The 14575-nt window shown below is 27.4% G+C and overlaps 1 protein-coding gene across 3 annotated transcripts; it reads right to left on the bottom strand.

The window, feature by feature from the left end:
- Nucleotides 1–9338: 9338 nt before the first annotated feature.
- LOC114176761 (protein BASIC PENTACYSTEINE4-like) lies at nucleotides 9339–13434 on the bottom strand. Of its 3 annotated transcripts, none has more exons than XM_028061905.2 (3): nucleotides 13320–13434; nucleotides 10626–10788; nucleotides 9339–10532 (listed from the first exon to the last, which is right to left on the bottom strand). In XM_028061905.2, the coding sequence occupies exons 2-3, from the start codon at nucleotides 10692–10694 to the stop codon at nucleotides 9663–9665; spliced, it is 939 nt and encodes a 312-aa protein (XP_027917706.1). In that variant the 5' UTR covers nucleotides 10695–10788; nucleotides 13320–13434; the 3' UTR covers nucleotides 9339–9662. The 3 variants fall into 3 exon arrangements, with proteins under 3 accessions (XP_027917706.1, XP_027917708.1, XP_027917707.1); XM_028061907.2 differs by lacking the exon at nucleotides 13320–13434 and adding an exon at nucleotides 13251–13273; XM_028061906.2 differs by lacking the exon at nucleotides 13320–13434 and adding an exon at nucleotides 12809–13201.
- Between the last annotated feature and the right edge of the window lie 1141 nt (nucleotides 13435–14575).

Raw genomic sequence — 14575 nt, 5'->3', positions numbered from 1 at the left:
TTATTTGGGATAACTTTACCCATCGTTTAATGAATTGATAAAATACTTGAATAAATAAATAAATATATATATATATATATATATATATATATATATATATATGAGATGCTGAATATTATTGTTATGTTGTTAATCTTTAATTGCTTATTAGATTCTTTTGTTTTCTAAAATTTGTCTTTCTTACCGACGGTCCTTAAAAAAATGTATATAAATGAAGTAAAGTTATTTGGATTCATCAAATACATAAATCCCTAACACTTGTAATCAGGTTAGAAAATAATTAAAAAAATACATTATTTAGTAGAACAAATACGAAAATAAAGTAACTCTAGAACTAAATTTAACTTTGGAAATCAATTATGCGGATAAAATATTAAAATCAGAAAAATAAGACGCTCAAAAAAAAAGGAAGAGTCGGAAAAACTATTAATAAAACATAGAAAAATGATTTTCTATGATTTTTTTTAATATTTGTAAAATAGTAATACAAGTATTTGAAATCCTTCAAGACTATTTGAGTAAGCAATAAATGATTTTCTTATTACTATATCATTTTTATTTATATATGTAAGTTACAATTTGTCATGATTTTGAAGTTGAATGGTATAAATAAGAATAAGTTATTTCATCTTATATTTTAATATATTGATTTATTTTACTTTTAATATTTGAATCATGTAACCATTTCATATAACATGTAATTTCAAACTCTAAAAACATATTTGGAAAGTGATTCTTGATATAATTTCTCATTAAATTGACTTGATATAACAAAATTCCAAGCATTATAATCTTAACATATATAGTAATTTATTCGATACTTAATAAATATTTATAAACTTTATTAAATAATAAACTGATATCATAAAAATCGTTACGGAAATATCTTACTAAAGAACGAAAAAAAAATAATAATCATGCATGTATTTTATTTAATTAAATCCATAATATTTAATTTCTACTTTAGTGATTATAACAATTGGAAAACACATTACTTAATTAGAAAATTCAATCGATAAACATTGACCAATATTTCTTTATGGTCATAATACTTTCTACTTTTTTTTTTAAAGTACAAAACATCAAACATTATCTCTTATTAGATTGTCATTTTAAATCTTCTTCATTTTCTCTTTTATATTATTTAAAAAACTCTGTTTTAGTATTTTTAATTTCTTTATTTTACTTTTAAGTAACTCTTATTTTTATTTTATAGTTCACTTTATATTTTATTAGCTACCTAAAAATAGAAGCCTATAACACCTGAAAGTCATTAAAGTTAAAGAGGCTTGAAAAGTTGATTTTTCTAATGTGAATGATTCATGTTGACAACCAAGTCAATATATGTTCAAACTCTTTGTAGGAAAATGAAACTATTTAATCTAAACAAGGTTCGATACATAAAACACTAAAACGACATGATGAGACTTGTCATATAAAGATTATGAGTTTGTTTGTCCAGATTACTATGCCGACATATCTCTTTGATTTGGTTCAGTCCTCTTATATATAAACACCATCATTAACAAGTTTCAAAATTTAATCAAGTCTAAAATCAAATCTTTTATGGATCCTCACAAAGCTAGGTAGAGTATGATTTTGACGTAATTAACGCAAATTCAGATTTAATAAAAAGTCTTCACTAATAATAGACCAACATTCTCATTTCATGCTATTGCTTACGTAGCTCTAACATCATGCATAATATGTATTAATGCTGTTTTAATTTGTAGTTAGTGAAATGGCACATGGTGCTAATTGGAAAAGATTGATTTAATTATTAGGGACATTTTGAATCCTAGTCCTTTTCTCTAGATGGATAGGTGTTACATTATTTTTATATATTAAATTATGTTTTAGATTGTCATTTTAGTTTAAATATGTCAAAAACCTGCTTGAAACCTGGTTTAATGCATAAAAAAATTTAATATATTAAGTTAGGAAGATTATATATACTTATTCATTTCTTAAGTTTGAAGATTAAACTCTATAAAAACTTTGATTAAAACAAATGTTAAAGTTTAAACACTAAAAATATATATTTAATTCTAATTATATTACTTAGTTAAACTTAGACATGTGTCTTTTTATGTTTTTAATTCCTTTAACATTATTCTGTTTTTTGTTGTTATCTCTTAAATTTAATTTTTTTTTTCATTCTTTTATAAAAGTGGTTCTTTTGTAAACAATTTTGATGGTTTATTTTTGTAAACTTAATATATTTAATATTTCACACAAAATGTTCAAACAATAATACACTGGTAACATATAAAGATTAAAAAAATTCGTACTAATAAATATTTATAACTAATATTCTTAATTAAACAGATTTTTTTTTAAATATTATGAGTGATAGTTGCGTACTTAAATTGCTCAGTACCTATTGATGGAACAAGTACATTATTATATATTTAATATGCTAAAAAAATTATTGATAGAAGAAATATAAACTTTAAAATTTAATTTTATATGTTTATATTTTTTATTTAGAAATTGAAATTGTTTTACAGAAAAGTTATTTTCTTAAAACTTATTATGGTGCAACTTATTTAAAATTATTATTCAAAACAACCAAACTCATCTGTAATAATACTTTTTGTGTTATTTTATTTGAATTTTAAAGTTAACTTTTTGTTTAAAGTTATATTTTAAACAGTTAGTTTTAAATAATGTTTTTTGAAATTAAAAATATAATAAAAAAACATCTATAGAATAAAACTTATTTCTTTTGCGAAAATTGCAGATAATGTAAGAAGTACTTTTAGATGGAAGGGGTCACTCACGCTAATATTTTCGTTAAAAAGCTGGTATAAGGTCATATATGAATAATTAAGCAATTTGCACAAAATTATAATATTTCTTTGGTAATAACAAAATTAACAACAGTTCTGTAACTAATATGTCCCAAATTTCCGCGTTTAAATAAAAATAATTTGAATTAAAACTCAGAAAGTAAATGAGAAAATCAAATTACAAAAAAGAGTATAACAAAGAACGAAAATTGTTTAAAATAGAAGATCGGGTTGGTGGTGATACATAAATAAGATGTCAGATTGGTAAGAAAAAGAAAATGAAAGAGCATCATGTGTCTGTGGCTGTTTCAACTATTTCATTCTGCTCAAAAGAACATGATGGCCTTATTTGCAGTTTCATTCTGACAATTTTTGTGGATGTGTCTATATTCAGAGGGGGACACAACAAATCAGTACTTGCATGTAAAACATTTGCATTCATTTTTTCTTTTCTCATTACATTTAATTCTACTTTTTTTCTCTACACTTTATACTTTGTATTGGACTTTTGTTGATATTGTTACTTATATGCTGTGATTTTAAATTATATTGATTTCGATATATTAAAATTTTAATTTAACTTTAAGAGTTAAATTTGGATACATTTATTTTTTGTCTAAAAGAATTGAAATTTATAATTGTTTCAAAAGTTTGATATATTTTAATATCTAAATATAATATTAATTTTTTTATGTGTTAAGTAACATTATAAATAATTCAAATTTTAACCTGACACGTTAAATAATTTTAGTACAATTAGTTAATAAAACTATATATTTTTTTTTTAATTTGAAAACCAAATTATATTAAAATTTAAAATAAAAATTTTAATTTTAATTTTGAATCAAAATTTAAAAACCAAAAATGCATTTTATTATATTTTTAAATATTAAAATGAGTGTATTTTAAAAGTAGAGTGGAGAGAAATAACATAAAAATCCTAATGGAATTTTTTTTACCAATTCTTATAATATGTTTCATATCTCTCCTTCTTTTTTTTTTTCTTTCCCTTTTTAAGAAGTGAAAAACTAATTGAAACTGAATCTTTGACATCTTTAGTTCGGATTCATCTTCATAAGATGAATGGTCGGAAGCATGGGCATGTATGGAAGCAGTTTGGCATAACCCGTAGAGTATAATTGCCCCATCTGTCCCTTCCTTCTTAATGACCAACAACTTTTGCGATAACACTTTAAACATGGGCTGTCCAAACACTGTACTTCTCCAACTCTTAAAATTCATCAATTCTTTTTTTTTTTTTTTATTCTTCATTTTCTTTTTCTTTTTTTGAGTGGTTTAACTCCCAAAAGCAATAAAATTGAATAATTTATAAAAAAAATCACAACTTCATAGTCCAAAACCTTTAGAATAGATATAATATGATAATTTATTATATAATCATCTGAGTCATGTGTAAGCAATACATATACAAAATAATTTTGTACTTAAAATAATCCGAAATATAAATTTTGTATTTTAAAATGAATAATTTAAAATATATTTTTATCTTATATTTCAAAAAATATAATTCAAAATATTATTTTAATTTAAATTATGTAATTTAAAATATATATTTTATTTTGTATTTCATAATGTGCCATCTAAAATATAAAAATTTTAAATTGTATATTTCAAGATTCAAAATTTTAGGAAAGTACAGTTTGAAACGATGGAGTGCAGTAAGAAATGGCAGTGAATAACCGCTCCCTTTTGTTAGGGCCTTTGAATGAAGTTGGGCTGAAATAAATGGGCTCATTCTTCCAATTTCAACCCAATTGAGGTAAGATTATGGGTCTCATCAGTCATTGCAACCCTTGTTAATTAGACTGATAGGTTAAGTCAGATAAACCAATATCATAATAAAATTTCAAGGGAAGCTAAATATGGTAAATGATTCAAGCCAAAACCTAGTTTAAAAAATAAGAAAATTATCATATTATGCAGTGCGTTCAAAAAATTTATAAAAACAATAATTCAGGATGATATATAAAATTCAGGAAATTAATCTATAGCAAGATTGAGAGCTTAAAAGGGTCATCACAGTTCATAAGAAAGAACAATAATTGCTTGCAACTGAAACAAAATTGACTTCAATTTTTTTTCTTTTTATTTAATCCTAAATACAAATTAAAAATATTAGAAACCTGTAATATACTCTCTTGACGGGGAAGATTGGAATAATGCATAAATCGTTAATTAGGGCTATATGCTTGCAATGGTAGAGTTGAAAATGTATTTGTGTGACCACAATTTTGAAGTCAACTCAAGCAATTTGATTCGCTTTTTCATCTTATTTTATTTTATTTAAGGAGTTTAGAGGAATAAAGGGGGCAAAGTCAACTATAAAATTGACACTCTTTTTGAACTCAACATCTTGTGTTTCTTTTCCCAATTGTAAAGCTATAATATAACCCAAATTTTCACATCACCAATTACTTTCACTTTGTTTTCTAATCCTTTTGTCTTTAATGCATGGATTTTCCATAACATTGTGGTACACGGCTCCTAAAGCAAAGAAGAAAAGAGATCCAAAACATCTCAAACCACTCTTTTTTAGATTTTCCATTCTAAAAACTTATTTAAAGATTTGTTTTTTAAATATGAATGAGTTCAAATTCCCACGTTGAATAAATGTATAAAAGTTAAGTTATATAAAAAAATTGTTAAATATGATTTTAGTTCCTGAATTTTAGTATGAAATTAAAATTAGTTTTTGTGCAAAATTTTGATACATTTTAATCTCTAAATTTTAAAAATAAATGAATATAGTTGTTTTAATTGAATTATATTAATTTTCTTTAACGTGTCAAATGCGTTTTTCAGTATACATTGAAGTAAGAATGTATCAAACGGTATAAAGAACTCAAATATTAATGTAATTTTTTTTTAACGTAATTGAATTACAAATATATTAATGTTTTTAATTTCGCAACAAAGTTGAAAACATTAAAAACCTATTAAACAAAAAAAAAATCAATAAACATTGATCATTTAAGATTGATTTTACGTTAAAGATGGTGAATGTCAAAAGGAACAAATTGAATGCAAGTTGCATAATGAAGATGTAAACTATGGTAGTACCTGCAGACGGTTCTCCACATGAAGAACACAGCAACCACATTGACACCATGCATGATGGTCCCTTATGAGTTTTTGACTTTCTCAACATATTCTTCTATCTTTGTCTCAATCTTTGGACAAAAAAGTTATGGGCACCGAGAAGAAGTCTTATGGATATGATACCAAGTAATAATAACACATTTGATTGATAACAAGGAATAAATAATAATGCAAAAAACATTTTCATACTTTTTGTCACATGGTCACTAACATTGAGCTATAAATAGTGGATATGTGATTGCTTTCTAACACATAAGAAGAAAGATTGAGATCAGGGAAGAGGTCTTGCATGTAGACAAGAGTCATGTCTAATAGCCAAGGATGACTTGCCTAGTTTTTCCATTCAAAGGGACTTTTTATTATTTTTCATAATAAGATATTTTGAGATCCTTGTTTGGTAAATTGGCAAGTTTCCATGGCTATTTGTTTCTCTCTTGTCTTACCTGTTAGACCTTCTTCACTATTATCATGAAAGCCACTACATTTGCTTCTTATTGCATCAACTCTCAATGGTATGTACCAATCTTCACTTGTTCTTCCTTCATTGAAGTTTTTCATTAAATCGTTCTTCACATTTTGTTTCACTAATGTATTCTTTTCCATTGGTTAAAGTTTATTGGAAATAACAAATTTAGAAATCTTATTTTTTATTTAATCATTCTCTTTTTATCTTGTAGTTTGTAATAAACTTTCAAGTGTTTTTACATTATGTTAGTAACACTAATGTGTCAAATCATGTCAAACAACTCAAATGCTAGTATGGAAATATGACATGTCAAAAAAATTAACATAATTAAGTTATAAGAACTCTATATATATATATATATATATATATATATATATATATATATATATATATATATATTTATTTATTTTTAATGTTTAGGAACTAAAATATATCAAAATTTTAAACAAGAATCACTTCTAATTTCACGTGAAAGTTGAGAGATTAAAAATATATTTAACTCAAAATTTGAAATATTTTTACATTATGTTAATAACTAATAAAATCAACTAACTAATTACATGGAATCATAAAAAAAGTATGGTGACATTATATATTTTATTGAATGTGTCTTTCACTTTTTATATATGTGAATATATATTATTTTTCTATTATTCAAGGTTGATAATATATATGTTTATATGGATGATCGTAGTGATATGATAATTAAGTTTAATAAGAATTTGTAAAATGTATTTTTATATCATTTCTAAACTTTAGATATAATTAATACTTAAGTCAATTTCATAAAATGAGATTGTAAAAAGAGAATGATCTCCTATTTATATACATTATTTGGGAAGTGGGATTTTATAAAAAAGAGGGTTTTAATTATCTTTTATTTTCAATATGGAAATAAAGTTATATAAGTAATTGTTTTAAATTTCACAATGATGTGAAGGAAATAAAGTTATATATATGTATGTTTTTATATATGGTTTTCATGGTTAATATTAGTTGTTTGGTTTAGTTTTTAATGTTTTGAAAGAAAGAAATCTTTATTTCATTAAATTGAAATTGAATTGTGGTTGGAAAATACTTTTGGACTTCTGATCTAACTCAAATCACTCGATAGTTTTAATTGTTAGGAGTAAAGTTAAATTTGTTGACATTAAAATTCTTGATCTTAAGGCAAGGATTAACTTGGAACGAAATAGGGAAGTCAATGATATTTAATTGAATGAAATCATGTATATATTCAAGGAGCATGTGGCATAATTGGTAAATATATGAAATTCAATGTAACTATCTTTCTCGTTGTTATTTAATATTTGTGTTGCGTTTTCATTTTCTATTTTAACGCAATTTTTTCCTTATTAGTGATATCATATTGAATTTTTGTATAAATGTATTTAATTTATATAGAAGTTTGTTAATCATGGTTATTTTTTCAACCAACATAACAAATGTTATTTTTCCTTTATAAGTTAGAATTATTTCGTAAATGATATTACTCAAGGTTGCTTATGTTAACATCAGTAATGTTTCTCAAATATATCAAATACCATTTTTTTTTGTTGACCTCAATTAGGTAATTTATGTCAATTATAATTTACTTTTGGATAGTTGATCGTTGTTATTTTTTTTATGGATATCAAAATCATTTTATGGTCAATGTAAGGATTTTTTTTCAACTGGCATCACCAATAACACTACATGAAATCAATCGAAAAAGAAAATTTGTTGACAATTAATTTTTTCTACAACATGATAAAAAAAGTTTAATCAATATCAACTAATACTTTAAAATTATTAAATATTATTTAATTTTAAAATAATATTATTTTAATAACTAAAATATTTCATTTCAATAAAAAAATTAAAATTTAATAAATTTAAATTGTTTTATTCAAACAAGATGTTTAAAAAATAAGTCAATTTGAAATGATAATTGAATTATTTTAACTTCGTTAAAATTGTGAAATTTTTGTTGAGACAATCAGTAAAGGTTTCTAAAAAACACTGTAATTCCGATTACAGAGCAAGTAATGAAGAACTTGTCTTTATTTTCTTATCAGATCATATGAACTACATTTTGAATTCAAGACGTCCTCTAATAGACACAAGCACCATAAATTTATTTTGTAGAAAACAAAAGCAAATGAGTTCAATTCCTAGTTGAATTAAACAAACCTCAATACATAAGCGTTTGGAAAGAAATTTCAACTTTAAAGATACTTCCCCAGTACTACAAAAAAGCAATTTCATCTTTAAGAATACCCTTCCCCAGTACCACACAAACAAAAACAAGACGACGTGTTTGTGACATTTCTCCACAAGGATTGCTGTAATTTTTTTGACCAAACTTGAATTAATGCAATCACAACTCACCTTAGACTAAAGATCACAAGGATTGCTGTAATTTTTTTACCAAACTTTAATTAATGCAATCACAACTCACCTTAAACTAAAGATCGTGAATGATCAGTATGGACAAATGGTCGAAACTGTCATGTTAGGCTAAAGATCATAGATGGTCGGTCTACACAAATGGTCGAAACAAGATGTTTTTAGTCAATTGTTAAAACAAGTCATTCTGAAACTCATTCTGAAACGAAAGTCAGGATGGATCAATCCTAATAGAGGTCAAGAAAAGATGATCCATAATGAAGGTCGTCGTGATGGACAAGCTCGAGAGGACGTTTGATACCAAGTTTTAGTTGTTATATTGATTTAAAAAAAAAAAAGTCTATGAGCTCAGACCCATAGAGCTTTAATGAGCATTTTGGCCCTGAGCTTTTTTGGCTTCGATCCATATGGACAAAGGCCACGAGCCAAATTAACAGCTCTACCACAAGCAGTTAAACAGTCTCATCACAATTCCTCTTGCAGAAATTTTATCTTGAAGGAAAGTGAGAAATTTAACCATTGAATTACGTAGATGACGAATGATAAAAGGATAAAAAAAGAGATGGAGAAAGTTTCGTACACAGTATTCATAGTAGACATTAAAAGCAGAAATCATGGTGGAACCAAAAGGGTCTACCTCCAGTCACTTACAAAGTCACATGTATACATGATACTTTACAGGTATCTCATTTATAATAAGGATCAATGTTTAGTCCAGCCAAATCAGTAACTAAGTATGGGATCCTTCTACTGAAAATTCATTATGTTCCCAAAATTCAAGCATACCAGTCAAGGCATGATTTCAACTAGAGGTCAGTTGTTGCAAGAGGTTTAAAATGAAACCATTGCAAGAGGTTCAAAATGAAACCTACCCAATACTGATGAATTTCAGGAGGTTACTTGATAGTGATATAGCGATTGGTTCCATGTCTGGCCCAATATTCCTTAAGATCTAGTGGTATAGATAAATCATGGCCTTCTAACACCAACCTGCTGAGAAGTCTGGTAAAAACACTTCCACTCATCTTTCGTCCTCCAATGCGAGCATGACGTTTGTTTGGAAGCTGTGGTAACGGATGCATAGACAATGTTGTGGTACAACAAGATGACTGCCATCCACCATTGCCCCATTTGTAGCACTGTCGTGGTATGCCGGTACATGTGCAAACTGGAACTGGCATGGTAGTTTCATCAAATGTAACCAAATTCAGGCCAATATCTTGCCTATGCCATTCAGATCGGATTTTTGTACCTTCAAAAGAAGCCTTCCTGTTTAAGTCCTCACCCATTTTCTTTACTTTGTAGGGTGGGTTTGATGTCTTAGAACCAGTGACCTTGTTCTCCTTTGTTCTCTTTGTTTGATGAGATTTGACAACTTCAGAAGGTATAACTTTAATCGGGGAGGCATCATTTGTTTTGTACACAGTTTCAGACATGATAGACAGATGGTTTGAAGAATGATGCATTCGTTTTGATCCACATTGGATTCCACTGCCAAATGGGAAGTTGACAGAACTGTTCCGACTCTGAAGGGCTGCAAGGGCATTATCCCGTTCCAAAATGGCATTATCTCTTTGAACAAGTGCTTCATCCCTCTGTCGAATGGCTGCATCTCGAGCAGCCAAGGCTTCATTCTTTTCAGATATTGCAGCCTCCAGTTCAAGCTCTAGAATAGCAGCCTGCCTTTCAGCCATAATGGACCTAATCTTCTTATTCATAACCAGTGCATTTGGCTCTTTCACTTGATGCTGGGAATCAGTATTCCACTGCAAATGCAAAATCCAATCCAATTAATGAATAAAATGACCAGTAGTGCAAAGCTGAAAAAGAAAGATCACAAATTCATGTATTCTATTTACCATGGAATGTGGTCCTCTGTAGTATTCAATTTTATGTCTGTCATTTTCATTCTGACGGCCATCCTCCATTTTTCATCCAGAGGATTTTGCAACAGATGTGGTAGTTGAAGTCAAGAAATCATGGGATTTAATTAATCAACAATCTCCAGCTGAAAGGAAAATCCTGTTAACAATGAAAAAAGAAAAAGTGTTGCATTAAGTCAATAAGCAAAGAAAATAGACATAACGTTCCCAAACATTGTTCTAAATTCTAATACAATCTGAAAAGAATTTAGCAAACTTAAATGGCTGCTAAATACTTCTTTATTTCATCTTGCATACTACACACAGAAGTAGATACAAGGAAACCATTTATTGAACAAAAACTTAGGCGTTAAATGGAGATTCCACTAGTCTCCAACAAGAACTGCACTCAACCTTTCCTATTTCCATTTTTTTAACTATAGATTTATATGGTGGAATTTAAGTAAACAGTGAAAAACTTAATTTCTGTTGCTTGTAGGTCAAATTCATTTAACCAAAACATGACAATTTTTTACATACCACACACAGCAATGCACATTATAAAGCATATATAATGCAACGTTGAGAAATAGACATTAATAAAAGAAAAAGAAAACAGTGATTAACTAGATATAAAACTCTTCATTTAAATGTTTGGCATTTATAAGGACCAACGGAGCTTGAACAGAAATAACTTGGTCAAATCCATACCTCAACACAATTCTTTATTCTAGCACAAGTGAAAAGACCATGCCCAAACATTTAGAACTTTCAGACTTTAAAACTTCCAATAGACTCATGTGTTATGCACTTAAAAACATTATAATATAAACACGAATTCCAGTAAGAAAGTTACTGATAACAATTAAAAGTAGCCAGAAGGAGCACCCTTATTGCATACAGGTAGGTGTCCATTTTTTCTTATCACTAAAGTTTCACTATGCTCGACAAACTGAATTGTATTTTAGTTGTTATTGTAGTTTGGGAACATGTTGGACACAGATTGGAAAAATGAGAGTTTTCAGTTTGACAACATTCATTTATGATAACATTTTTAGAACTTCACATAACCTCAAACTGCATAATGAGACAAACAAATATTTATAAAGCACTCAGCAAGTATCACTGCTTTATGATAGGAGTGAAGTAAAGCCAAATGCAGAGACAACTTATAAGTTGCTTGACAAAAGAAAGCCAAAAGCATATTAGCATAACCTAATTGTTTCACAATCTTGTAATGGAAAAATTGTCATTTTCTCACTGCAAATGCAGAAACAAACAGGTCATAAAATGGCAAACCTTACATCAAGCTACAGTTGTAATAAAGCTAATGCACGGCCTTATCCACCAAACTTGAGTGATCATATCCGAAACACATATGTCTCAATTTCTCATATGTCTCAATTACTCGCAGAATATGCAGGTTAATAATTGATATTATAGGCACCTTAGAAACACCATCTTACATGGTTTATAATTATCCGAAGAACATGAATATTACTTTAGTCTTTGACCAATAAGGTACGATCTCCAACTGTAAAAGGATAAATAACATGCCACAAATACTTAACAGGGACATCACTAAAGATTAATTCCTAAAAAACTTACCAAGTAATAGTTGTTTCACTGTCATTGACAAATCCCTCCCAATATTTCGTTAGCATGAATTACATTCAAAGGAAGTAAACAGAGTCCCAATCATTGGGCGTGGCCAAATCGTAGCTAATTGTCTATTTTATGTTATCAAAAGTATAGATAGTTATAGGGAGACAGAGCAAATACTACATAGATCTGAATTATGAAATATTGTTTGAGCGTCATATGGCAAAGAAGGGGCTTTTATAGTTTAATAGCTCATAAAAAATATTTAATTCAAGAGCAAGATCCCTGGGACAGTGCCCAAAGAAAGAGAGGGAGAAAGAGATAAGCAACCAATAAAGTATAAAAGCAGAAGAAACAATCAAAAGAGATTATTCGATCCAGATTACTATAGTTATCTAAGTGTAAACATAGCAGTCCAACTTATGAAGAACAAAAATGACAGATGCAAGTCATAACTCATTGCTGAGATCATAAACAGCAAACTGGATATTAAAATGCTAACAAAAAGAAAACAAATGAGTGGCATTCACCGGTCTACACTTTCCACAAAAGTATACAAGAAAAGCACATTAAGTAACCTTTTTCTGTTTCCTTTTCACAAGAATGTGATCACATCATGGTGCTAAAACCTCAAGTCAATCTCTAAAACCCTCTTCCATTTGACCAGCATACTGTTCACAACACTCATTCCACAAACACATTGCAAAAAGAAACAAAACAGAAAACATTTTATTCCCAATCTCCCGATTCAAGAACCAGTAAATAGGGAGCTACAAGCAGACATGCAATACAAATACAAAGATCGAAAGCTGGTGAGGAGGGGAAATTAAGTGAAAATCATCAAAATTGAAGTGTGAAATGAATCCCGCAGTGAATTTGAGAATGCAAAAAAAAAAAGGAAAAAAAATCGGCATTGAAAAGAGTGAAAAGTTTGAGTAAATGGTTAAGGAGATTACAGAGCTTTAGACAGTAACTAGGAAGGAAGAGACAGTAAAATGTGAAATGAGAGAGAAAACCTACAAGTAGTGGAAACCGATTGAAGGAAAAGGGAGAGAAATCAGAGAGAGAGAGAGAAGAAGAAGAAGATACCTGCAAGGCTGCAATGACACTGTTGTTGTTGGACACTTCTCTGCACACAGCGTTGCGTCTTTTCACTCCTCCCTTTCTTCACCTTTCATCTCATGTTTTCCTCTCATCATCAATTTCATCCCAAAATACAAACTTACTTTTTTTTTTTCTTTTTATATTATAATAGTTTTTTATATTATAATAGTTTTAAACTAGTATTATTGTGTGTTCTTATATATATTATATTAAAAGATATTTAATTTTTTATTATTTTATATATTAACATGGATATTAATTCTAATTTTAATATATTTTTTATATAAATTTTGTTTAATTGTAATAGATTGGTTAAAAACCTAGGAGTTTGAAGTTATTACTTAGAAAGGAAGAAAATGGGATGTGAAAAAAAAAAAGTAGAATGAGAAGTATAAGAAGATCAATTTGATGAAGGAAAAAACACAATAAAAGAAAAAAAAACAGTTTCATGAATTAAGACCTGTATTTGAAAGTAAATTGTGTGTGCTACACAAAACAATGATATTAATATATTGTTATAGATTTATATATAATAATATAGGATCATGATAAAGAATATCGTAGAGTATTTAGTTAAAAGAAGTATTAAACATCTATATTTTCTTTTCTTTTAAAGTTTTAAATATATACCTGAAAACGAGTTAAACAAAAAAAAATGAAAACATCTTTCTAACATGAATTCTAAAATACTCACGCGAAATTGAAATATCTTGTTTTTTCAAGATATTTTCTTTAAAGAAACATTAATTCAAAACACAGTTGGACGTTAAATACAAATATCTCTCAATAACAATTACATTTTGGTCTATCAAATTAGAAAGACTAATTTTATAAACAAGGAAAAAATATTCTCACAAAACTTATTTTAATATAATTTGATTTTACTGTACCTACTGAAGATGTGATACTACACATGAAGTTTTTGTTTATATAGATGTTTAGTCATTAATTAAATATGAACTTTAAGAATAGCTTACCAATTTTCTATTAAGTGAATTTACTTAATGTAACACATTATTTGGTTATATCTTGAATAACTTACCAATTTTTTAGTTTTTTTAGTAGATATTATCTTGATAAATATTAAATGTGTATTGAAAAAAAAATATTTATTATTGGTCATGTTATCCCTATTCTCAAGTGGTTATTCTTTTGGAGTTTCATATTTTGAAATAAGTTTCTAAAAAGACGGTGGAATATGCAAAGAAAGTTATAACTATGGTTATTAAAAGGGTTGTTTT

This window comes from Vigna unguiculata, chromosome 3, assembly GCF_037176805.1.
Source record: "Vigna unguiculata cultivar grain cowpea cultivar isolate G323 ecotype 2 chromosome 3, ASM3717680v1, whole genome shotgun sequence".
Lineage (NCBI taxonomy): Eukaryota > Viridiplantae > Streptophyta > Magnoliopsida > Fabales > Fabaceae > Vigna > Vigna unguiculata.
Note: the sequence above shows the minus strand (reverse complement) of the source record. Positions and strands in the feature narration are given on the sequence as shown.